This window comes from Rhinolophus hipposideros (genome assembly GCF_964194185.1).
Source record: "Rhinolophus hipposideros genome assembly, chromosome: 22".
NCBI lineage: Eukaryota > Metazoa > Chordata > Mammalia > Chiroptera > Rhinolophidae > Rhinolophus > Rhinolophus hipposideros.
In genome coordinates this window covers 11,999,798-12,024,854 of record NC_138068.1, presented here as the reverse complement: position 1 = coordinate 12,024,854, position 25,057 = coordinate 11,999,798, and the positions used below count along the sequence as shown (strand labels likewise).

Genomic DNA, 25,057 nt, shown 5'->3' with positions numbered 1-25,057 from the left:
TGTCATTTAGAATTGAAGGACAGTCGATAAGGAGTTTCCCAGACAAGAAAAAGCTGAAGGAGTTCATCACCACCAAACTAGCATTATAAGGATTCTTAGAGGGACTTCTCTAAGATAGGAGGAGGTTTAAGGATGGGTGAAGGGGGAAGAGATTAAGAGGAACAAATTGGGGGGCAGCTGGATGGCTCAGTTGGTTAGAGCGTGAGCTCTTAACAACAAGGTTGCCTGTTCAATTCCCACATGGGATGGTAGGCTGTGCCCCCTGCAATTAAAATTGAAAATGGCGACTGGACTTGAAGCTGAGCTGTGCCCTCCAAAACTAGATTGAAGGACAATGACTGAGGGTCTTGGAAAAACACACTGTTCCCCAATATTCCCCAATAAAAATTTCAAAAAAGAAAGAGGAATTTGGTTGTTATACAGTAATCATGAGGATGTAGGGTATGGCATAAGGAATATAGTCAATAATATTGTAATAACTAGGTATGGTGCCAGATATGTACTAGATCTATCAGGGTGATAGATAGGAATGGGGTTGGGGGCAGGGTGAAAAAGGTGAAGGCATTAAGAAATATAAATTGATAATTAATACAGTATGGGGAATATAATCAACAATGTTGTAAAGATCATGTAAGGTGCCAGATGGGCACTGGAATTATCAGGTGGTCATATCATAGACTGTGTGACAGCTGAAGTAGAATAATATTGAATGTCAACTATAACTAAATATATAGGAATATATAGTCATGGGATGTGGAGTACAACATAGGGGAGATAGTCGATAGTATTGTAACAGCTATATAAGAACACTGTGGACCCAACACCTGAAACTAATAAAAAAATAAATTAAAAAAAGAAAAAGAAGAAATAGAACATAAAAAAATAATAATCATAAAAATGATAAAGGATAATATTGGAGAGTAGGATGGGTCTGAGTCAATGGTCCACTGTTTCCTAGAGATTCTGATTCAGTGAGTCTAAGGAACTTGAGAATCCGTATTTTTTTTTAAACCACTGAGCTAGGTAATTAAAACTGCAGCGATAACATACCTAAAAGCCACTTACCGTGTTTCAGAGTCCCTCACAAATAACCCAAACTGTGAATGTTAAATCTCTTTTATGAGGGTTAGAACTGTATAACCAGCCGGGTCAGTTGAGACAGAATCCGAAAGATAAGTGTTCCAGGTTCAAAACTTAGTGATGTAAAACAATTATTTTATTCTTCTGCATAGTTTCTGGGTATCAGGAATGAGGGAAGGGCTTAGCTGAGCAATTCTGGCATAGAGTTAGTCAGATAGTGGCTGCAGCTGGAGCAGCAGGGGGTTGGAGCAGTGGGAGGCTGGCTGGACATTTCTCTTTCTCCGCGTAGTCTCAGGGCCTCTCCATGGTCTCTGCATGGGCTAGTTTGGGCTTCCTCACAGCATGGCAGCCTCAGAGCAGTTATGCTGCTTGCGTGGAGCTCAGGGCTCTGAGACAGTGGCTCCAAGAACCAGGCAGGAGATGTATTGCCTCCTATGACATCGCCTCAGAAGACATAATCTCAACCAGATTCAAGGGGAGGGAACATAGGGCCACCTCTCGATGGGAGGAATAGCTTGGTCCCACTGCAAGCAGAGTGGGTGGATGGAAGATACGCTGTGACCATCTTTGAGAAACACAGGCTGCCACAGAGTTATCGCTCACCCTCATGACCAGTGCACCAGATCCTTTCCCCCAGATCTTTCTCAGATGTCTGCCTTCTCTATGTCCCCCTGGCCACCACCTAGTCCAAGCGATCGTCACCCCTAGCTTACCTCCAAACTAGGCTCGTTGCTTCCACTGTTTTTCCCTCCAATTCTTTCTCTTCTATAGCTAGAGTGATATTTTTACACAACAAATCTGTCCCTCACTCCCCATTGTGTTTAGGATAACGATAAAGCTGCTTTCAAGACCTGGAAGCTTCCTGCTGTCCAGCCTTATTTTATGCCATTTTCCCTCTTGCTTTCCAACATGCAGCCCCATTGGTATTCTTTAGGGCCATACATTCACCACATTCTTTCCACCTCAGGGTCTTTGTACTTCCCCCTCCCTCTGCTTAAAATTCTCTCCCAGCCTCTTTCCTACATCTCCACCCTTCCCCGACCCCTCTTTAACTCCTATTCATCCTGAAGGTTAAAAATTTCACTCCCCCTCCACACTCAGAGTAGAAATAGTATAGCAAGGTAGCTAGGAGCACAGACTATGGATTCAGATTACTTGGATCCAAATCCTGGCTCCACCTAACCTCTCAGTGCCTCAGTTTCCTCCGTTGTAAAACAGAAATGGCAATAGGTCCTATCTCAAAGGATTCTTGTGAATATTGCTGATTAACATATGTAAAACTTAGAACAGGGTCTGCTAGGTACTGCTCACTAGCACTAGCTGGAAGTAGTTTGTCAGCCGATTGCACACTCTTGTAGTACTGTGCTCTTCCGTCTTGAAATTACTTTTCCAGTCAGAGGCCATAATGAGATGTGAGGAGAATTTTCGGGTTACCTCCTAATCTGTGACTTTGGACCCACAGCTGAGGATAAAGGGGTGTGTCATGCAGGGTCTCAGCTTCCACTCCACGCACAAGAACGCGGCCAAAAAGAACGCGGCCAACAACGGAGCCATAGATAGGGGAGTCATACCACTATATTCTCGCTGGTGGCTGGTCAAGACACAAAAGCAAACATCCACCAGTACCCCAACGAGGGGTCTTCCTGCACCACAGTCTCGCTGGCAGCTGGGTAAGACACAGGAAGTAGGATCAACATGATCCGCAATTTAATCTGCTTGCTAACCCCCCTTGCTAGCCACAATCTGCAGTCCATTTCTCCGCCAACCAACCAACCTGCCAACGTAGCTGTGGCAGTTATATTAGTGACTAATGGCTAACTGGTTACAGCTGATGGCCACCCAGCCACAGCGGATGGCCATCTGATTACAGCTGATGGCCATCTAAGAACCGAGCCAGCACCTTCCCACGTGAGGCCAAGAGCCTGGAAACTGCTCTCTGGGACTCTGTCCCCACAGGGTGCTAAAGCAGAGGCCTTAACCTGGGGGGTCATGAACTTGGATGGGAAAAACCTACTTTCTTATTTTCACTTACCTCTCACTGAAATTAAGCCTCTGTTTCAATTATGAACACAGGCAGCAAACGGTATCAGCGGGGCCTGCTGCAGTGTCTCCAACAGGAAGCACAGATATTTCATATTACATTACAGCCATTGCTGATGTCTTGAATTGCTTGTACTCATTACTCTAAAACTATGGAAATTTTATACTTGCCACTCTATTTTATTATTTAATCCATTAACAAAGAAGCCCAGAGGAGTATAGTGTTTTATCACACATTTGTCTTTTAAATATTTTGGTGACTATATTTCAATATAATTAGTTTTCGTTGTAATTCTTATCATATTTTATGTATTTACAAGCATTTTTCCAAGAAGGGTCCATAGGCTTCTCCAGATGGTCAGAGGAGTCCACAGCATTAAAAAACCTAAGAATCCTGCTCTAAAGAAAGTAGTCAACAACTAGGATTAGAAGCTCTCTTTCAGGGAATACTAAGAGAGGAATGCTTTTTTTGTCAGTCACTGTCTGAGGATTTTATATATATATCCTTATTTAATCCTCCCAACAACCTAAGAGGTAGGTATTATTACTTTACCCACTATGTAGATGAGAAAATCGAGGCTCAGAGAGGTGGGCAAATTACCCAAGGTCACAGAGCAGTGGAATCCATGCTTTTCAATGACTTCCCAGAGAAATCCTCTTAGTCCTTCCACTACACTGCAAAATAAATCTCTGCATCCCATTCCTGCATTTTACAGATGAGGAAACTGAGACTCAAAGAAGAGAAATTATTTTTATTCTCACAGTTAAGCAAGATAGTCAGGATTCAAACCCATGGCTGTCAGGCTCCAAAGTTCACATGTCCCACTGTGCCCTGTGGAGTTAATTAAAGGTACCATGGAAATGTAGCCTGGAAGAGCTAATGGTTGATCAGTTATATGACTCCAGAAGACCTTTCCACACCATCTGTCAGGATTAGATGGTTTGGAAAGAAATTACTACTTTTACTGTTCTTGCTGTGGGGTTAAAGGATGGTGCAGGGACCATCTTCCTAGATGTGAATACACACCAGCATTTGGAAAACTTCATTAGTCGTTATTGTCTTGACAGAGGGTTAAAAGTAGGAAGCAGGAGATAAAAGAGTACACAAGTAGGAAGTTCTGTATTGGGCTCATGCTGAAACGGAAAGAAGCATTATTTTGCAACCATTAATGACGAACTTGGTAAGGATCAAAGTAGTCTTGTGACTTGTAAATCTAATGAAATGAAAAAGAGGTAATGGTATGTTTTATAACTATTGAGGATCTGAAAAGCTGGAAATTATCTCAGCATGAATACTATAAAGGAACAGGGAACAATGGAAGCCATCTAGAAAAGGATCTTTATTCAGCTTTATTTATAGCAGATATTCGTCTTGTCTTTCAACATGGGGGATCACAAAAGAGTTTGTTTCACCTTGCTGGGTGTATAAAAATACAATGGTTGTCACAGTCTCTCATCCTTCCTTCCATAGAACCTCGCTAGTACAAAGGAGAGAAAGGCGAGTGTTACGAAGAAGGTACTGAATAACTGGGGCTAGGAGAGGTGACGGGAGGAAAGAGAGAATAGGAGGAGAAGAAAACAATTCAGAGATTCTTCCTGTCATCTCTCAACCCCCATTCTCTAGACCTGAGCTGTCTAATATGGTAGCTACTAGCCATAGGGGACTATCTACATTTATTACCAGTAAATAAAAAAAATTCACTTCCTTGGTTGCACTAACCACATTTCAAGTGCTTAATAGGTACATGTAGTTAGTGGCTACCATATTGGATGGTGCAGCAATAGAAGGTTGTCATTACCACACCAAGTTCTATTGGACAGCACTGATGACCACCCAGTTCCACCTATATGTCCAGGAGTATTCAAAGTCCAGTACAAGTGGAATCCCATGACTGTAACGTCCTTGGCCCATGGGAAGACAGAAGAGTAGAGTCTTCTGACATGACACATAAGAGTTCTAGGTTCCCATATGACCATCGGTGAGCTACTTGTACTCTCTAGGATGACTCAGTTTTCTAATATTAATATCACTTTTTACTGGATATTATGAAAAAATTGCATAATTAATTTACTTCTTATAATAATCATGTGAGCTATTAGGCCCATGTTACAAAGGAGGAACCAGAGATTAAGAGCGTCCATGCTCAAGGCCATAGAATCAAGAGCCGAGCTTTAGACCCAGGCCTCTGCCTTCAGAGGCCACACTACTACCAACCATGCTGCACCATCTCCTGCTGCTAGTTTACCACTTGCAAATCAAGGTGTCTTAGTTGGAGTCTTTCAGAAACTGGGAACTGAGACAGGATTTGAGTGCAACTAGTTTATTTTGAGAGGTGACCTCAAGAACTACCGATAAGGGAGTGGGGAAGTGAAACAGGGAAAGGAAGGAAGCCATTCCAGGGTGGGTTAATGAGCAGGTTACACTGTGGGCAACTGGGGCTTAATCTTGACTTGGGAGACAGTATAGAACACACTAAGTGATGAGGGAACTGGGGTTTTCACCCACCAACTTCTTGTCCATCATTGGTAGAGGGCTGCTCCCAAGGGCATTAACCCTGGCCCTTCTGTCCTGCCCCCATCAAGAGCTAAACATGCTCTTGTGACCATAAAAGCCCTCCCCCAAGAGAAGGTCACAGATACTTGAAGTAGGAATGGGAACAGTGAATGTGGAGGGGGTGAGAGAGGGGTACCAACAAGACGCTACCCAGGAGGTTGGACTAAGTGCTCTTTCTACTCTAACAAACTAATGGCTAGTGGAGCTTAGTATTAGGTTGCTTTACATCGTATAATCTGAAACTATAGTGATGAACAGTCTGCCAGAAAATGTAGACGGGAAAGCCTGGAGGTACAATTAGACACCTGAGCTGATTTTCAATATGGATGACAAAGTAAAGGGTTAATACCAATATCATACAAAAAGCTCTTCATTAGGGCTGGGACTTTTGCAGTGCAAATCGGGAGGGAGGCATAAAGGTGTCTAGTCAATGGTATACCCTAATATGTGACACATAGCAAGTGCTCAGTGAATATTTGTTGAATGAATACATGAATGAATGAAATTGATAAGAAAAAGCCAATTGAGTAGAAAAATGGGCAAAGTCAGTTCATGGAAGAAGAAATCCAAATGGTTAATGAACATCTGCTAGGACACTCAGTTTCACTAAGAATTGGGAAAATGTAAATTACAGCAAAAATGAGTTATCCTTCTTCATCAAATTGTCAAATATTAAAATGAATGACAGCATCTAGTGATGGAGAGAATGCAAAGTAAAGGTCCTTTTATGATGAGTAGTTCCTAAGTTTTTTTGGAAAATATTTTGAAAATATCCATTAGCATTTACAATACCCAGAAATTCCACTTCTAAAAATTTATTCTATAGAAATAAAAGCACAAATGCCTAAGGATATGTGTTATTACAGCATGCTTTGCAGTGGTTAAAACTTGAATGCAGGCAACTTGAGTGTACAGCAACAGAAGAATACTTGAATCAATTGCGACAAGTTCACGTGGTAGAATATCACACAGTTATTAAATTAATCTGAAATGATTTCTACAAAGTCTAGACTTTGATTGGACAAAGTCGTGGCCCCAACGAAGAGCTTTTTGTCCCACCTTCACTCAACAATTGTTAAGTGAGAAAAGTGATTACGAGAAAATGATAAAGATTCCTTTTCTTATGAAATGAACAAATTCAATAGATAGAAAGATATTTGCCAAGCTATTATGGGGAGGGAGGCATAAAGGTGAAAAAAAAGATACTTATGAAAGTGGAAATAATATATGGTATAATATTATAGGAGAATGTAAAACAGGAAATCTATCTGTGATATCCTTGGGAAAGAAAAATCTGAAAGTACATATGGACAAGGACAAAAAGGTGATATTTACAAATAAAAACATTGATTTAATTTTGGGATGAGACCATGGATAATTTGGGGGGCTGTAATAAAGTGTGTTTCAGATATACACCTTGAGCAGGAAAGGTTTGACTTTTCACTGTGCTTCGGCTCTATGGAAAGATTGTATCTCTTAAACCTGATTCCTAAGCTTTGTATATATTTTTCCCATTAACTCACTGAGAAGTTACCTTCCCATAGGTCTTTCCTCAGGGTCTGGCATTTTAAAGGCAATCAGGCTTTTGACTTTTGAGGATATTTCTCCTATATTATTGGGCCAAGGGAGTCTCTGCATTCTTTAGTTTTGGGGTCTGATGCATGCCCAAACTTAGGAGGAGAAAGAGGAAAGGAGAAAAATGCCATCCTGCACAGAGAATTACAGCTTGTGGTAAGTGTTCTGAAGGAATATTGCAGTGCAAATGGATTATTTTGACTGCTCAGCATCTGAATGTCCTTCTTACTTGAGGGGAATGGTGGGGGCTGGGACAGGACCCACCAAGGAGGCCAAGAGGGCACAGATATGTCTTCCTAACTCCTGGCAGCCAGAATATAGGGTGTAAGCCAAGCATGGTCACTCTGATGTCCCTTCCCAAGACTGTAAACTTAAGGGAATAATGTTCAAATTCAGGGTCAGGTAGAGATTGTATTAGTGATCGATTGCTATGCAAGAAATTACCCTAAAACTTAGTGTCTTGAAATGACAAACATTTATTATCTCACAGTTTCTGTGGGTCAGGAATCCAGGAGGAGCTTAGCTGGGTTGTTTTGGTTAGCGGTCTTTCACAAGATTGCAGTTAAGGTATCAGCTAAGGCTGCGTCACCTGATGCTTCACTGGGGCTGGAGGACCCACTCCTTTACTCTCTTATGCAGATCATGGCCAGAAGCTTTGGTTCCTCGCCATGTGGGCTTCTCTGTAGACTTACTAAGTGTCCTCATGACATGGCAGCTGGCTTTCCCAGAGGGTCAGATGAGGGTCAGGGTGCAGGGGGAGAGGAGAGAGGGACAGAGAGAAGGAGGGAGAAAGGAGAGGGAGGGAGGGAGGCAAGAGATGGATAGTCCAGTCCAAAGGTTATTGAGTGGGAGTTCGCTGTTACTTAGGAACTGGCACTGTGACCCATGGCCAAAGTCAACAGGCCCTATGTACCTTCCATTCCAAATGACAGCCAGATACTTTCCCTCCACATTTTGCTAAAAAGGGCAGAACTTGTCGTATATCCCTTAGCTAAAACATCACTTTCTTTTTCCTCTCCCATCTAATAATCCTGGGGAAAGAGGAGTTGTCTGGTTTTGCTGAGGATTATATGTTATGGTAGAAGACAATTCCCTTCTCTCTCGTTTTAATTGGGAGTCTCTCAGGGAGATTGAGGGGTGACTATAAGAAAAGATGCAGGAATGCAGTTTCCCCAAGGGAGTCTCCTTGGTAGTGAATTTGCTGATGTCCCCCTGTGCCTATCTGAGAGGTGGAGGGATGGGTCATGGTGGAGCAGCTGGCCAGGATGTGTGAGTTTCTCTGGGTCAAGTAGACCCTTCAGTAGTTAGCCAGGATTTCTGGTATTCCACCCAAGCAGGCTGACTGCTGAGCAAGAGGGTTTCCCCAGTGGCAGAAGCCTAGGTGTTGGAGCAAGGTAGGAGAGCTCAGGCCTGAGTTGGATGTCCCCTGTCAGAAAACTGCAGTGCAGAAGTCCTCAAGAAACGGATTCGTATGCCTCACGAGAAACCATTTATGGACACTTGCCACTATGGTTTGGCTGGGGAAACAGGGTTGACCAAGGAAAGGGCTATTGCAGAGGGCCATTCCCATTCCCTCCTCCCAATTTCAATACAGGGGAGGGGGCTGGGGCATGTCTCCCAGCCAGGCCATGTGCTCCCCGCTTATCCAAGCAGGCAGGGACCTGGCTCAAGTCAACCCTTGGATGAGTAAGGGAGAAGATAAAATGAGATTTAAATTGAGTTTGAGAATAAAGCTTTCAAGGATGGAGGTTTAACAACAGAAAGTGATACAAAGTAATGCAATCTGCCCAACATGTCATTAAGGAATGGAAAGGGGAGATTCAACACAGCATGGCTGAAGGTGGAGATTAGGGGAAAAACATTTCATTATTATGCCCTACCAAGCTGAGTTGTCTCAGTACTCTGGTTTCTTGAGGAAGCAGAACAATTAACGTACAGTGTGGGAGGGCTGGGGTCTTGCTCAGGTAAGCTGCCACAAGGTTCTGAGAGGGTATGAAAGTTGGGTGTGCACATCCCAGGTTGGCTTTTGGAGAGGGTTTTCCAGAGAAGGAAGGGGCACTTGAGCTGAGCCTTGAAGGATGAGAAGGAGTTGGTTCAATGAAAGGAGAGTGGAGAAAGGCTTTCTAGGCCGAGCTGACAGCACGGCCTGGAGCAGCAAGTTGAAGGCAAGAAGGCCAGATAGAGATGCAGGTCGGGAGGCTCATGGGCTTGAGGCTCTGTGAACTGAAGGAATGAGGGCTCTGGGGAGTTGTTTCAAACTTGAGAGCAACACAACCGGGTTTGCATATTAGAACCATCTGGTCACCAGATTCTGGCAGTCCTGAGGCCTTGACCTCCAGGCACACTTCATACCCATTCACCTGGTCCTCTGACCCCTACTCTCCTACAAAGGGCATTTTCTCTGTGATTTCAAAATCCTGAGTCCCCACTCTTTTGATTGCCCTTTGCCTTATTCTCATTACTGAACACGTCATCGTTTCCCCGCTTTGATTTGGAAATACCACCACCCTCCCTATAAATCATCTCCTGTCTTTCCTCCTCCAGTATACTCTTCTCAGCCCAAGAAGATTCTGTGACTTCTTTGGGCCTGTGTCTGCCAGCACATGTTTCCTCAAGATGTACATATACTAAAATATCTTCCCTTTATCTCATCTGGTCTTCGCCCCATGGGGCAACCCGAAGGCTACTATTTATTCTTTCACACATTAATTTAAGCTGCTTTAATTGCCGCTCTGATATGTTTTATATAATATAATGAATGTCTTAATTCTGTGGACTTGCTTCCCAAGGCAGTTTTGTGAAGGGCACAATTTTGGAATCAAGCAAATAAAGAATAAGTAATGGCTGAAGTTATTACAGTAACGCCTCCCCCCACCCTCCAAAAGTAATTAAAACTGGGCTTATTTTTTTCCGGAGTGGGATAAAAAGGGAAAAGATATTTCAATGTTCTCTTCATCCTGGGCAAGTTTGGGTGGCTTTCGTGAAGTCCCCTGGGGGCTGATTTCAAGGGTCCCTGGATTGTTGGCCTCTGACCACCAATTTGAGGTCTGTCTTCCAACTACCGGTGTGGCCATGCCTTCTGCGTCCACATCCTTCCTATTGGAGGCTGTGCTTCGAATGAGAACTTAACTGAACCCACTCACTTACTTATTTCTTCATTCAGCAATTGTGTATTGGGATTCTATTGTGTGTCCATGACTGGGATAGATTAGTCCTTCCCTTGAGTAGCTCCCAAGCAGATGGGGCCAGACTGATGGAGTTTAGTCCAGCAGATAACGCCGTGGGAACATGGAGAGGGAGGAAGGTGGGGCGGAGTAACTCCCTCTGTCTCAGGGAGTTAAGAGGAGACTTAAGAGGAGGCGAAATTTAAACTGGTTCCAGGAAGGAGAAGGGAAGGAAGAAACAGCAAGACACAGTAAGAAAAATAGTAAGAAAAAAACAATTGCGTGTTTGGAAAATTGGGAGAAGGTGAGCATGAGTGAAGCCAGTGTGCATGGAGGACAAGACAGGGAGTGAGTGTGGGGACAGAGGTGGGGACAGAGGTTGGAGAAGGGCTTGCTGTGCCAGGAGAAGGAGTCTGGACTATCCTGAGGGCATAGGGGAGCCCAAAGAGGTTTTTAAGCAGTCAAGTGCCCCATCAGATCAGATCTGGAGTTCACAAAGAGAACTGTAGTAGTATGGGGAGAGAGAGAGAGAGAGAGAGAGAGAGAGAGAGAGAGAGAGAGAGAGAGTTGCCTGGCACATAGTAGGGGCTCGACAATTATTTATTGAGTGAGTGAAGCTGTTGGGACAGCCCAGGTGAAAGACGATGAGCCTCTGAATTAAGGTAGTGGCAGAGGTGATGGAAAAGAGGGCATGGATTCCAGAGGTAGAATCCACTGTGCTGTTTGCAGCAGAAGCCAAGAGGATAGGGTTAGCAGCCTTTCTGTCTCCCATCGTCCCTGATCTGCACAGCCTGGCCTTATGGCAGGGCCCAGAAATTCAGAGCTTGGAGGCTCATCACCCCAACCACTATCTAGTTCAAGTTCCTAAGTTTCATTGAGGAAAAAGCTGTGCTCAAGGGAACTCTGCTCATCAAAGCCAGAGCCTAGACCAGAACCCAGATGTTTGCTGCGAACTGCAGTGCAGTGTTGACCCTGGTTCAAGAATGGCGTGACGGGCAGGAACCGGGGAAGCGTAGGCACAAAGGTGTGTGTGTTTCTGCAGAAGAGGGTGCGAGTCTCCTAAGGTTCTCAAGAGTTCCTAAGATCCCACAAAGTGCCTGGAGACAGCTGGGAACTGGGATGTCACGGAATCTGGTGCGGGGAGCATGGATGCCTGGATGGATGGATAAATGGGGAGGGTGGGACGCTGCGCTCACACAGGGAATTTCCTTTGAAAGAGACCGAAACTCTAAATCGGCAAACTCTTTTCCTTGAAACGCCTCCTCAGCACCCCTCCCCACAACCCAGCTGTGGCCTTCCCGTTTTCAGGGATGGGGGAACTTCCTCAGGCCTCTCCATCCGCGGTGGGGACGCTTTCGGTTCTGCCGGGATTCCCGGAGGCGGCGGGCGAGAGCAGTGGGGGTCCCTGTGGCGTCTCCCCAGCCCTCGGGGGGGATCTCTGTTCCCTTCCTTCGCCACCCTGGAAGCGGCCTGGCTCCTTCCCCTTTTCAGCTTGCTCTTTGTAGTCCCAGAAGTTAGGGAGGAAGGGCTGTCCCTGGGACTCCCCACTCCCCAGCGCGTCCCTAAGCTCCTGGGGAATTAGCCTTATGGGAATGGCCTGGGGAAATCCCTGAGCGGAGTCACCCGGAACTCCGCCCTCCCCTGCGAGGCTGGCCGCGATTGGTCCCCGCAGACCACGCCCCTTTCCTGGGCGAGGCCCAGGACTGCGGCCGGAGGTTACTAGAAGCCCCGCGCGGCGCGGTGCCTCCCGCCGGTGCGTCCTCGCCTAGCCATGCTTCGTCTGCCTCTGCGGTGTCTCCTCTGGGGCTGCTTGTTGACCGCCGTGAGTTGAGTGTCTGCTCCCACCCGACGGGCGAGTTTGGGATTTGAGAGGGGAATGGGAAGAAGCAATACTTCAGGGAAGGGACTTTCCTAGCTGATTCTTTTTTGGGGGGGATGGGGTACAGAAGGGTGGGTGGGAGGGAGCTGGGTAAGTTACCCCGGGTACTGGCTGAATGAGATGGGCTGCTTCTCTCTGCTCCCAGGTTGGGGTCCCAGGTAGCCCACAGAGGTCGTGTAGTGGGGGCACTGCAGGAAACATGCCAAGACAGCGTGAATGGAGTTGGGGTTTGGAGGGCCTCAAACCTTCATCTGGTCAAAAGGCTGGCCTCTGGATTTGCTACGCAGAGAAGGGGAGGCGTTTTAGGAATGGAAAGAAAGACCCGCCAAGGGAAGAGGTGGTCTGGGCGGTTTCCTGTGCTTTTGGCACGTGGACAGATGCCAGACTGGAGAATGGTTATCATCTCCTTGCCAGCTGGGGCTGCCTTCTTCCAGGGCAGCTTGTGGGAACAAGGGGTGGTCTGACATAGGAGGAATACTCAAGGCTGTGTCTCTGCCTCTGGAATTTAAGATGACATAAGGGATCTTTGGGGGAGATGAACAGTTCATGGGACTCAAGAAAGGGTTTCTCCAGGCACCAGAAGAGCTCAGATATGCCCAATCAAGCACATCTCCGGGATTTTCAGAAGGCCACATTTACCTCACTTTTTGTTTAAATATATTTTTGTAGTTCCTCATTTTGGAGGCTGGGAATCCCCCAAGTACCTTACCCTCTCATCCCAACCCCTCTGGCCTCCCCCTACGTTCAGGGACTTTAGTTTCTGACATGAAGTTTGAGCAGGAATGACCCATGGAATAAGAGACTTGGCAGCCAGGGAAGAGTCTGTGGGGAAGCTACTTTGGTCCCAGAACTTTCATTTTCACTCTAAGCAATGGCTCCTAGAGAGGAAGGAGGTAGGAGGAGGGTGGAGCTGGAGAGAGGAGAAAGAGGGAGGGAGTGGAAGGAGAGCCAGGGAGAGATAAGGTGAAGGCTGGTTTGGGCTTCTCAAGAACTCCCAATGTTGGCTCTAGGTAGAGACTGGGCTGTGACAATAATAGCAGCTTCCTGTGTGTCAGGCTCTGAACACAATGCTTTCCATGCTTTCTTGTTCTTGATTTCTTTCAACCCCCCATTATACAGATAAGCAAACTGAGACTCAGAGAGAAGAAATATCTTTCCAAAATTCTCATAGCTAGGTGGAACCTGGGTATAAATACACATCGGCCTGACTCCTGAGGCTGCCTCTCTGGTGGTGGGAGTGTCCAAGCCTTGGTCTTGAGCTCCTTTGTGCCCAAAGGACGAGTTAGGGAGTGGGAGCAGGGGATTGACTGACTTTCAGAGGAGAAGCTGTATTTCTCTTGTGTTTGAAATGACATAAAGGACTTTCACTGCTCTGGGAATGGTGGGAAGGTCCACAGTGTTGCAGGGAGAAACGTTCACAGGATTTATGTTGTGGTGTGACGGTGGACGTGCAGCTTTTTCTACGTCCTTCCCCATTTGGGGTAAGATGCACTTCTGTAAGTAATGGCTGAATAAGAGCCACCGATTAGGCAGGATCCTGGACAGCCAGCCAGTTAGCCAGGGTGCTAGGCATCCAAGTAGATATTCACATATGTATGACAATTAAAACTGCTATTTAATGAGCACCTATGTTCTAGACACTGCCAGGCCATATACATATGTTCTTTCTCATCTTCACAACCTAATCTGTGGGGCAGATTACTCCCATTTTGCAGATGTGGAAACTGAGACTAATAGAAGCAAAATAACTAGTGTTACAAAGTCCAGATTGGAGCCTTAAGCTGTTTGTCTCTCAAACCTCTGCTCTTTTCACTGGCTGTTCCCAAAGTGTGGGGTGATTGTAGGGAGTACGTGCATACAGAACTAAACATAAATTCACTTTAGAGTTCTGTTTAAAATCCTGCTCATGTTTTTTTCAAGGAAGAAGTCTCTGGAGTTACAGTATACTTAATACATTTCAAGTGCTTGCTAATCCTCTTTTTTAAACAAAAATCAAGAGCAGGGCTGGGGTGGAGGGCTGTCGGCAAGCAAACCAACAAGCTGGGGTTCAATAACATTGTTTTGTTTCTGTTAAATTTATTTTTAGGGTTACCTTTTATTTATGAGAAGTGAGACTGGTTCTCCTCTCATGGCAATGACATAAGGTTTACATTGAAAATAAATGTTTTTAATTTAATGAAAAATAATTAACAGCATGATTCGAACCTGGATATAGTATAAAAATGCAGGTAAGACCCAAGTTGATGGAGAGAGGGAGGACTGAGACCTGAGTACTCATTTGGATTCTATCACTGTGGGACCCTGGGCAAGTGACCCAGCCTCCCTGGTCGTTAGTCTCACCATTTGTAAAGTGAAAGAGATGGATTTTATCTTTCCAGCTTCACAGTTTTCTGGCACTTCATGGGGGAGAGGTTGAAGGGAGAAAACATGACGAGGCTTGGAGAGGGGAAGGGGTGGGGAGCAAAACAATAGAAGGAAGAGGCCAGATGCTAAATACAGCCCCAATCAGGACTAGGACCAGCTGAAGTCAGCCAGCCTCAGGACGCCAGGGGAGAGACTGGGGTCCTCATATGCTTTTGGATCTTTGCAAAGAGGAAAGACTCAGGAGTCCAGCCAAAAGAAAGATCTGTTTAGTTCAGAGACTATTGTGCGGTTCCAGCACAATCACTTAGTAAAATACCATAATGATTCTCTGGGTGCTTTTACAATTACATCAGTTGGCAGTTTAGTTAAAAACAAACGTACCAAGTAATAGGCAGGCTCCATTTTTCTGCTTTGGACTTCCATTTTAGTTTTAACCTGTGTTCTGGCTGATTTTCGCCTTCCTGCCAAGGAGGCTACAGCAGAGATTTCAAGATCCCTTCAAATTGCCCAATTCTGTTTTTAGGTCCACCCAGAACCACCCACTGAATGCAAAGAAAATCAATACCCAATAAACAGTCAGTGCTGTAATTTGTGCCCACCAGGTGAGATGCCAACCTTCTAGTCCCTCTTTGTTTATTGGCAGTTGCAGACCCCTTGTGTCAACTGTAAACTCGAGTCTTAAATGACCTCTGGGATTTCCCATCCCTGCCTTGGTGACACGAGGTTGTGGGTTTCCTCTCTACCTACCCAGGACTTAGGGTTCCTATCTCTTCCGTGTCCCCCACCAGACGATGCAGGCTGGAAGGGTCTGAGACTGTCCTCTTTGAATTCCTTGCCCTAAAGCCCAGCCTGATCATTTTCCCATAAGTGTCTGACTCATTAAGTTGGTTGGAGCTGCCTCATTTCCTGATGTTTTCCAGGAGAGAAATTGGTGAATGACTGCACAGAGATTACCAACACAGAATGTGTTCCTTGTGGGAAAGGCGAATTCCTAGACACCGAGAACAGAGACAGTCACTGTCACCAGCACAAATACTGCGACCCCAGTGAGTGGGCCCCTGGGGAAGGGGTACTTGGGAGGGGGGCTGATATTCCAGATCATTCTTGAGAAGATAGTCATTCTGTTTATTTTATTATTAAATAGCCAGTGTCTGTTTTGATTGGTCAGAGTCTAGGTTGCACTGGCTGTTAAATAATTTGATTGCCATTCCTACTTGGAAGAGGGTCTAAGAAAAAAAGAGCAGAAAGTGTGAGGAGTGGGCCCTAAGCATGGCCATCAAGGGGTTCCCATGCTTCCTGCCTGTTTCTGCACAGACCTCGGGCTCCGGGTCCAGAGGGAGGGCACCTCGAAAACAGACACGACTTGCACCTGTGAGGAAGGTCGACACTGTACCAGTGATGCCTGTGAAAGCTGCACGCTGCATAACCTGTGTCCCCCTGGCTTTGGGGTTAAGCAGATTGGTAAGTGGCCTGTCTGAGAATCCGCTCTAGAGGAGAGAGGAGCCAAGGGCCCAAGGCGAAGGGTGGAGCAATGGACACCCAGCCCTAGAGGTGGAGGGAATGGGGACTCGAACCTACATTAGTATGTCCGCTAGGGTGAGCAGGAAATGGGACCTTTTTCTTTGTTCTGCCTCCTGCGATGGGTATCTGCCTTGGGAGGGCAGTGGGGAAAGTCTTCCTCATGGCTGCAGCCACTGGGGCAGGCTATATGCTGGCTGGCGGAAGAGTGCTTCAGGCAGGAAGAGCTTCCTGTCTTGCCTGTCCTTCAGTTCCCCTGAGAGCCAGAGAGGGGGGTCTACTCTGATGCTTAATGCTTCCTCCTTCCTCTCAGGTACAGGGGTTTCGGATACCATCTGCGAACCCTGCCATGTCGGCTTCTTCTCCAATGTGTCATCTGCTTTTGAAAAGTGTCACCCTTGGACAAGGTACAAGGACTCATCCCTTGTGTTTCTTGCCCCAAGGGGCATGGAATCTACTTCCGTTCTATCCTACCACCTGCCCTTCTGCCCATGTTCCCCGTGTCCACACACACTCACACTTGTAAAACATCTAGAGCAACCTCATGGCTGACCAAATGGGAACTTTTCAGCATTTTCTTGTCTGGTCTCTTGGTAGTAATATATACTGTTGATCTCTCCATCTTCGTGAAACTCTCCCTTCTTGGGGTGGGGGCGGGGGGCACCGTGACACCTCTTCTACTTTCCTTCTACCCTCCTCTGCCCCTCCTTCCTCCTCCCTAACTGGTTTTCTAGGCTTTTGTTCTGCTCTACGTTCCAATGACTTTGTCTACCTCCCCTGGGCCCTCTCATCCATCTCCATGGCTTCAACTACCATCTCTGTTGGGTGGTTCCCAATCAACATCTCCTGTCTAGATTTGTCTCCTGGGTCCCAGACTGTCATATCCAATTGCTGAGGGCACCCCTCCATACAGGTGACGCAAAGGCACCGAAGGGACGCACCCACCCTCTCCCCTCCCCCTCTGTGAAAGCTACCACTATGCCTCAGGGCACTCGTCCCATGGTTCCCCCCCAACCTGCAACGCCAAATCAGTCACCAGGTCCTGTCTATCCAGCCGTCTAGTTTTTTGGGGGATTCCGCCTTCTGCCATCTCCGGTGTCGTCCCTTAGTTTGGGCCTCATCACCGTGGTGTGGAGAATGCCTTCATCTCCTCACCAGCCTCCCCACCTCTGGTCTCTCCCCGTCAGCTGGTTCTCCATCCGCTTACCAAAATGAGCTTTCTGCAGTCCATTTTCGGCCACAGGAACTTCCTGCTTAACATGTCCCACGGCTCTCTGGGCCTTTAGAACAAAACCCGGACTCTTGCGTGGTCTCCGACCTTCCAGCTCCATTTCCTGACCTCTTCTTATACATGTCACGCTCCTTGCGGCCCCCTCAACACACTGCTCATTCTCTTGCCTTCACCTCTCCTACCTGGAATACCCTTAACCACACACCCCATGAACTGTTTCCATTTAATTAAAAAAATGAGTAAGACAGGCACATTGGATAGAAGGCACAAAAGGGCCAATAGTGATAAGTCTCCCTTTCACCCCTGTCCCTCAGCCACACAGTTCTCCTCCCTGGAGGCAGCCACTGTGTCTTGTATGTCCTGCCATAGATTCTATGCGTGCCTGCATGTGTGTGCATGCACACACACACACGCACACGTGCATACGTGCAAACACATGTCGTCCACACAAATTGTAGCATATCCCATATATACTTTATTATCTGTTGACTGTCGGCCTTTTTCTAATAGATTGCAAACTCTTTAAATGCAGTCTTGGCTTTTCTTTTTTTCTCCTTCCACTGATGCATTCCTTATGCCTAGAACATAGTAGGTGCTCAGTACATTTTTACTGATACCATGTTTCCCTGAAAAGAAGACTTAGTTAGACCATCAGCTCTAATGCGCCTTTTGGAGCAAACATTAATATAAGACCCAGTCTTATTTTAACATAAGACCAGGTATAATATAATATAATATAATATAATATAATATAATATAATATAATACAATACAATACAATATAATATAATACAATACAATATAATATAATACCGGGTCTTATATTAATTTTTGCTCCCAAAGATGCACTCGAGTTGATGGTCCAGCCAGGTCTTATTTTTAGGGAAACACTGTAGACGTTGGCTGGTGAGTGGAGGCACATTGGTGAAGTAGAATCAGAGCACTGGGTTCCAGCTTCCCTGCAGCTTAGAAAGGGTGTGGCTCTGTGCAAGCCTGTGACCCTCCTTTCGCTGAGCCTTGGTGTCCTCATTGGAAAACTGGGAATGACCTTCATCTCACAAGGCTTCAGGAAGACACGTAAAGGTGTTTTGTGAACTCAAGCTCTCTTCTTGTGTTAACTCTTCTGAGGTACATGTTTTCTTTGAAGCTTCTCTCTCTTTCCTCCACTGTAGGTGATTTTTTGTTTGTGATGTCTTTCTCTGACCGTTCCTCACCATTTCTCCTGGGACCACCTGGGACCAGATCTTCATCTTATATCTAGACTCCTGCAATGGCCTCCTGGCTGGCCGCTTTTCTGTCCTCTCTCGTTCTGTAAGCTCTCGGTACATCTGAGTCTTCTCACTGCTTAAGTCGTCTGGTTGAACACTGATGCAACTCACCTGCTGAATCCAGTTAAAACCTTTATGGGTGATCATCAGTGATCTTGTTCTAAAGGCCAGATTTTCCATAGTTCCCTAATGCCATCTAGTACGTCACCCACCTAATCTCTGTATCACATTGTTCTGCAGAGGAGGTACAGCGGCTCTAAATTTTACATCCCTCCCGTCCCCACTCAGACCTGACTTCCCCTGGGAAATCTTTCTGGATGATCCTTAAACCAGAAGTTCTCAACTGAGCAGTTTTGTCCCCAGGACATTTGATGACATCTGGAAACATTTTGGTTGTCATGATGGGGGGGTGGGGACGACGGTGCCACCGGCATCTAGTGCGTGGAGCTTTGGGATGCTGCTAAACGTCCTACAATGCACGAGACGGCTCCCACAACAGAGTTCTGTGGCCCAAAATGTCCATGGGGCCGAGGCGGAGAAGCCCTGCCATACACTGAATGCATCATCTGTCCATTCCAGCCACTGTGGATTGTGTCTCCTCTTCTCTGAACAATTCCTACTTCACGTTAGCCTTTATCACAACTCATGGCATTCGGTAGAGACTGTTGTCTTATTACTCCTTCAAGGTGTGTGATAATCTTTTCTCTGTACTCATGAGTTCCATAAGAACAGAGCTTGTATCATAACCAGCACAAGACGCTGCATGTAATACGTGCTCAGTGAACCTGGACTTGTTGGTTGTTGATGGTCTCCCTCTGTGGTTGGAAATCTTATGGTTGGGGAAACTTAATCTGTCTCTGTCTGTCTCTCTCTGCACATGTGTTTGTACACAGCTGTGAGACCAAAGGCCTGGTGGAGCTACGGGCAGGGACTAACAAGACTGACGCTCTCTGCGGTGAGTCATGGAGAACGGGCCCTGGCAGCAGGCTAGGAAGGTCGGGAACTAGAGGGAGACTGAGGCACACAGAAACGCTGGGTGAGAGGTGAAGTGAGAGGCAGAGGCAGTTTGGAGTTTTGGCATGTCAGCTCTTATCTGTGGAGCCTGGGCAAGTCCCCTTCCCTCTCCAAACCTGTTTCTTCATCTGCAAAAGGGGATGATAACAGTACTTCCCTGAGGGGGTTGGTGCAAGTGCCTGGCATGGCCTCTTGCACTTTAGAAGTGTTCCATCAATGCTTTGCCACCACCCTGCACCTCGGGTACCAGCATGTTGTGACACTATTTCCTCTCAGGGCCTCAGTTTTGATTTTAGAACAAGGAAGTTGGCCTACAGCACAGATCATAGTCTCAAATAACTACAGGGACTGGGCAGGTCATGATAATGAGTGACATATACACTCTCTTTCCTTTTGCATAACATTCATTGTCCTCTTGGCAGGGCTGGGACTGGAGTGAGGTGAGCTAGGCACTTGTCTTGGGTACAATATTTAAAGGCACGCCAGAAAAATGCAGTAATCAAGATGAATAACATTTTGATGCAATATTTAAAACAAAGTTAATGCAAAAAACAATCCATAGTGAACAAAACATCACAATTTTAACCGAAGACATGATCCAACCCTACATCTGTGTAACCCTGACTCACTTGCCTCAGCCTAAGCCTGGCCCTGGTTTCAATAAAACTTTATTTAAAAACTAGGCAGTCAGCCTGTTAGCTATCGTTTGCTGACTTGATTTTTCAAAACATGATATGAAAATATTACTTATCTTGATTACTGAGTTTTTTGGAGTCCCCTTACATTTTGTCTTGAAGCGTATGCCTTACTCTCGTCCCTGCCCTTCCTCTTGGCCTTTCTTTCATTTTCCCTTTTGGAATAGAGACTTAGGTACAGGGAACACTTTAATTTCCCCTCTATTTTTCCAAAACAAAGGCAACAGTGCAGACATACATGATGTTGGACGTCAGCATTGGGTGTAGAGTAGGGAAGGATGGGGAGGGTGGTGAGGAGTGGAGATAGGTACCATCACTCAGTTCTGGCCGATGGGTGCTAAGCGGGGCTGCTGGCCGAGTGGCAGCAGATCTTCCCAATTTCTAAGAGAAACCAGATATCTAGATTTTAAATATGTAATCTGATTTTCAAGTGTTTCAAAAAGATTTAAAAATGTGCCGGTCTTCCTAAAGACGTCTGCTGGCCACATTTTACCAGGGCCACCTGTTTGAAACCTCTGATGTAGGTGAGCTCAGACCTGGAAGGGTTTGAGTCTGACAAAGCGCAGCAGCTTCGGGTGGGGAGCCACTAATGAAATCTCGATTTCTCCAGGTTTCCAGTATCGGATGAGAGCCTTGGTGGTGATCCCCATCATTATGGGGATCCTATTTTCTGTCCTGTTGATGTCTACATGTATCCGTGAGTCCCCAGGTGGGGAGGTGAGGGTGTGGGAGGGAGGAGAAAGTAAAGTAGAACTGGCTACCTGTTTCCTGATCTGGCCTCACCACCTCCTCCCCCATTTTTTCCCCTCTCTCTAGGAAAGGTGGCCAAGGAGCCAGACAATAATAAGGTAGGTCACCCCTGGGAACCGGCTCAGAGTTTTGGCAAACTGGAAAGAAGGTTGATTCATTGTTGCCTCTATGGCAGTAAAACGGATTCGGGGTGGGTGTGCCCCTGCAGCCAGGAGGGTGGCAGCAGAACAGGCTCCTCCCACCCCACCCCTGTGCTCTAGGGCGCCTCCCGCTGCCTCCCTCGGCGCCAGCCATGCCACCCTCAGAGCTCACCTCACAGAGCTGCCCCAGCACCAATGCAAAGTCAGTGATGTCATTTGCTTCTTTCCTGACATTCGATATGTGAGGAAGCACTTTGGGGCCTTGGAGCAGGGGCCGTGGGCCACCTGGCAGGTCCGCACCTTGAACCCACTGGAAGCTTCTTGACTCCCTCGGTGTGGCCAGCAGGGGGCAGGAGGCACCCATGGAATCAGCCTTGGCCAGTTTGGGAAAGCGGAAGGGGATTGTAGGGGGATCCCCATCAGAGGAGGGAAGGGCTCCTTGGAAATGTTGCTGGGTAACCTCATGCCTCTGGCTCCCCAGGGCTTCCAATTTAAAGACGAACGGCAGGATCCTGTAGAGACAATCTATATGGACGATTTTTCGGGCCCCCACTCCACTGCTCCGGTGCAAGAGACCTTACACGGGTGCCAGCCGGTCACGCAGGAAGATGGCAAAGAAAGCCGCATCTCAGTGCAGGAGAGACAGTGAGGCTGTGCGTGCCCAGAAGCGTGGCAGCATGGACAAATGTGCACGTGTGGCCGCGGCGCCTGGAGCTGCTGCTGACACGTGAGGGGGAGGGGCTGGCACTCTGCACAGACCCCCTTTGCCTGCACCCCTGTGGCTCAGAAACAGTTCACCTCTGGGGAGTCTCCCACTCCAGCCTGGAGCCCATTCAATCTCCCAACTTGCTTTTAAAAGATGGAGGTAAAAGTTTTTTGGGGGCCTACAGTAATACCTTCAAACCCTCCAACCCAGAGGTTCATTCAGTGCCCAGAGATGGGTCATGGCGGTTTCTATGAACCCAGGAGGGCAGCTGCACGAATATCCACGGCAGCGTTGTTTGTGATAGTGAACAACTGGAAGCCACTTAACTGTCTGTCAACAGAGGACTGGCTAAATAAAATTGTAATATATTTATGCAACAGGATCTCAAAAACACTGTCATGGAAAAAAAAGCAGGTTGCAGAATAATGGGCATAGAAAACATTTTTTTTTTTAAAGCACATACCCCCAAACAATGTGATCTATCATCTTTATATATGTATAAAATAATATATATTGTGTATAAGATATAACAAGGGTCTGGAAGCACAGCTCAGAGCGTTTTCAAGTCTGGGTTGGGGAAATAGGCGCTGGGGGAGGGTTGGTAAAAGGAAGACTTGACTTTCCCATAATGCGTCATTGTTTTTCCCCAAAAGGAGAGTGAATGCACGTTATGCTTATATAATTAAAAAGTCATCAAACATGTAAAAAGAAAAACGGGGGTGGACATGCTGGGTGGCAGGGGCTGCTTATCCTGCTGTGAGACTCACAAAATTAGGGTACTTTCTGAGGATAAGAATGTCCCCAGGCGGCTGCCTCTCAGTTTCCTTGTGTGCTCACAGTAGGCACCGTGCTTGCAAAGGGCTCTCCCCATTTCATGCATGTTTACAAAAACAGACTTGGGGCAGGCAGGGCTCACATCCCTCCCTCTTTCACAGAGGTGGAAACAGAGGTCCCGAGAGGTGAAGTGACTTGCCTATGGTCACATAACACAACCGTTCGTGGTGGTGCCACTCAGAGCTCCCCACTCCTGGTCCTGCGCTGCTTGTCCCAGACCTGCCTGCTTGCTGGAACCCAAATCTGTAGCTCCTTCCTGGGGAGATCTTGGGTCTCCCATCTCCTTCTGACCTCCCACCTGCTACAGGAGCTGCTGCTTCTCGGTCAGATGGCACCCCTTTCCCCCCAGCAGTATCTTAGGATAAAAATAAACCGTCCTGTTCTCTTTTCCTGCTGTGCCAACTGAGGGGGAGCCTAGCCAGGAGGAGCGGCAGATGGAGTGGGAGCAGAGGGGAAGGGAGAGGAAGGAAGGGGAGGGGAGGAAGGTTGTAGGACAAGGAGGAGAAGGAAGAGCTGTGTAAATCTCTGGCCTGAAGATTAAGATTCGTGGTGTGGAGGAGACCAGGCTGGTTTATCCCGGGGATCTCAACTGTTCCCCCTGAAAGCAGCTGCTTTGGATTTCCCCAATGTGTCCCACTACCTGGAGAGTATGGGTAGAAAGGGCTTGTCCCTGGTGGAGGCTGTGAGGGCAGCTGGGAGCCAAGGGGCACCTGGCTTGGCAGTCTTCCCAGAAGAGCTTTGAAAACCATCTAGAAGCGCCAGGTGGAGACATTTGCTTTAGAAAGTGGAGCAAAGTGGTAGTGGGGTGGGATGGGGGGAGGGGAGCTCTGGGACCTCCCCTTCTTCCCCTACCTAGAGTCCAAATGCTAGTGTTACTCCTGTACATGGCAGTATGGTGGAAAGAGACCAAAGACCCACCACCTCTGCCACCTATCATCTGTGTGACCTTGGGCGGGTCACTTTCATCGCTCAGTGTCTGTTTCCTCATCTGGAAAATGGAGACAATACCTGCAGCAGCTGCTGTTGATACCTCCTGTGTCTTCTCCTGGGTCAGAGGGTCTCAGTCTTGACCACGTATTAGAACCACCGAAGACTTGTTATAAGACAGGTCGCTGGGCCCCACCTCCAGTGCTTCTGATGGAGTAGGTCTGGGAAGGAGCTCAGGGCTTTGCATTTCTAACCCGTTTCCCAGGTGATGCTTTGAGATTGATTGCCCTTGGCATTCAGATTTCTAGATAAGCAGTTGTTTCCTTTTGCTAGCGCTTGGGATCACTTGCCTTGGGGCTGTCTCTGGTCTTGGAAACATGCTTGGTGCCGGTGTGCGGCAGGTAGATGTACCTGGGGAGTTAAGGGGACTTCATGCCCAGGAATACTCTCAACCCACTGGGAATGGAAGTTGGAGGGTAAATGACCCAGCCTTCTTGCCCTGGGAAGCGACAAGTATGAAGTATGGTCTATACTTTCTCCTAGGTTCCCTAGAGAGAGAGATTCTCAGCTGCCCCACTGTGTTGGGGTTCCTTCCCTCCCGTGTCTCACTTTTTCACCCCCCTCCCCCACTGGTGCGTCTGGAGTTCTACTCCCAAATAAACAACCTGCATTCCTTCTTTGTCACAGAGTCTGCTTCTGGGAGACGTTTCCCCTATGAGCTAGCAGAGCTCATACATTAGAAAGTATATTTTTGTACAGTAGTTCCCCCCCCACCTTATTTGCAGTTTCACTTTCCACAGTTTCAGTTACTTGTGGTCACCTGCGGTCTCAAAATATTAAATGTAAAATTCCAAGGGTGGCTGGTTAGCTCAGTTGGTTAGAACGTGGTTCTGGTAGCACCAGGGGTGCCGGTTCGATCCCCACATGGGCCACTGGGAGCTGTGCCCTCCTTAAAAAAAAAAAAAAAAGTGAATGTGGGGTCAGAGCCCCAGAGAGCAGTTTCCAGGCTCTCAGCCTCATGTGGAAAGGTTGTTTCATACTCCGTATAACCCACAAGCAGCTGGCATGATTGAACGCTATAATGGCCTTTTGAAGCAAGGTCTCCGGGTGTCAAAACACCCTCCCATGATGCATGACTGGGCCTCACATCTATGGGACGTCCTGAGAGTCCTGAATGAGAGACCACGGAAGGGCGGGCCCACACCAGTAGAAGCTCTGCTACATCAAATGGCTGCTCCCATTCAATTACAAGGTACCACCAGTCTTTCTTGACACAGCCAGACTTTCTGGGCTCAACCAGGGCTCTCAGCTAAAAAGG

The 25,057-nt window shown here is 47.0% G+C and overlaps 1 protein-coding gene across 1 annotated transcript; it reads left to right on the top strand.

Annotated features, from left to right (window-relative positions):
• Positions 1–12,112: 12,112 nt before the first annotated feature.
• On the top strand, positions 12,113–24,412 carry CD40 (CD40 molecule). The gene is made up of 9 exons (XM_081033632.1): positions 12,113–12,235; positions 15,180–15,258; positions 15,577–15,702; positions 15,971–16,117; positions 16,488–16,581; positions 19,567–19,628; positions 20,993–21,079; positions 21,199–21,230; positions 21,754–24,412. The coding sequence occupies exons 1-9, from the start codon at positions 12,185–12,187 to the stop codon at positions 21,919–21,921; spliced, it is 846 nt and encodes a 281-aa protein (XP_080889758.1). The 5' UTR covers positions 12,113–12,184; the 3' UTR covers positions 21,922–24,412.
• The last annotated feature ends 645 nt before the right edge of the window (positions 24,413–25,057 follow it).

Coding starts and splice junctions, on each gene's coding strand:
- CD40 (XM_081033632.1), top strand. CDS start 12,185: ATGCTTCGTCTGCCTCTGCGGTGTCTCCTCTGGGGCTGCTTGTTGACC. Junction 15,703..15,970: donor GCACAAATACTGCGACCCCA/GTGAGTGGGCCC, acceptor GTTTCTGCACAG/ACCTCGGGCTCCGGGTCCAG. Junction 16,118..16,487: donor CTTTGGGGTTAAGCAGATTG/GTAAGTGGCCTG, acceptor CCTTCCTCTCAG/GTACAGGGGTTTCGGATACC.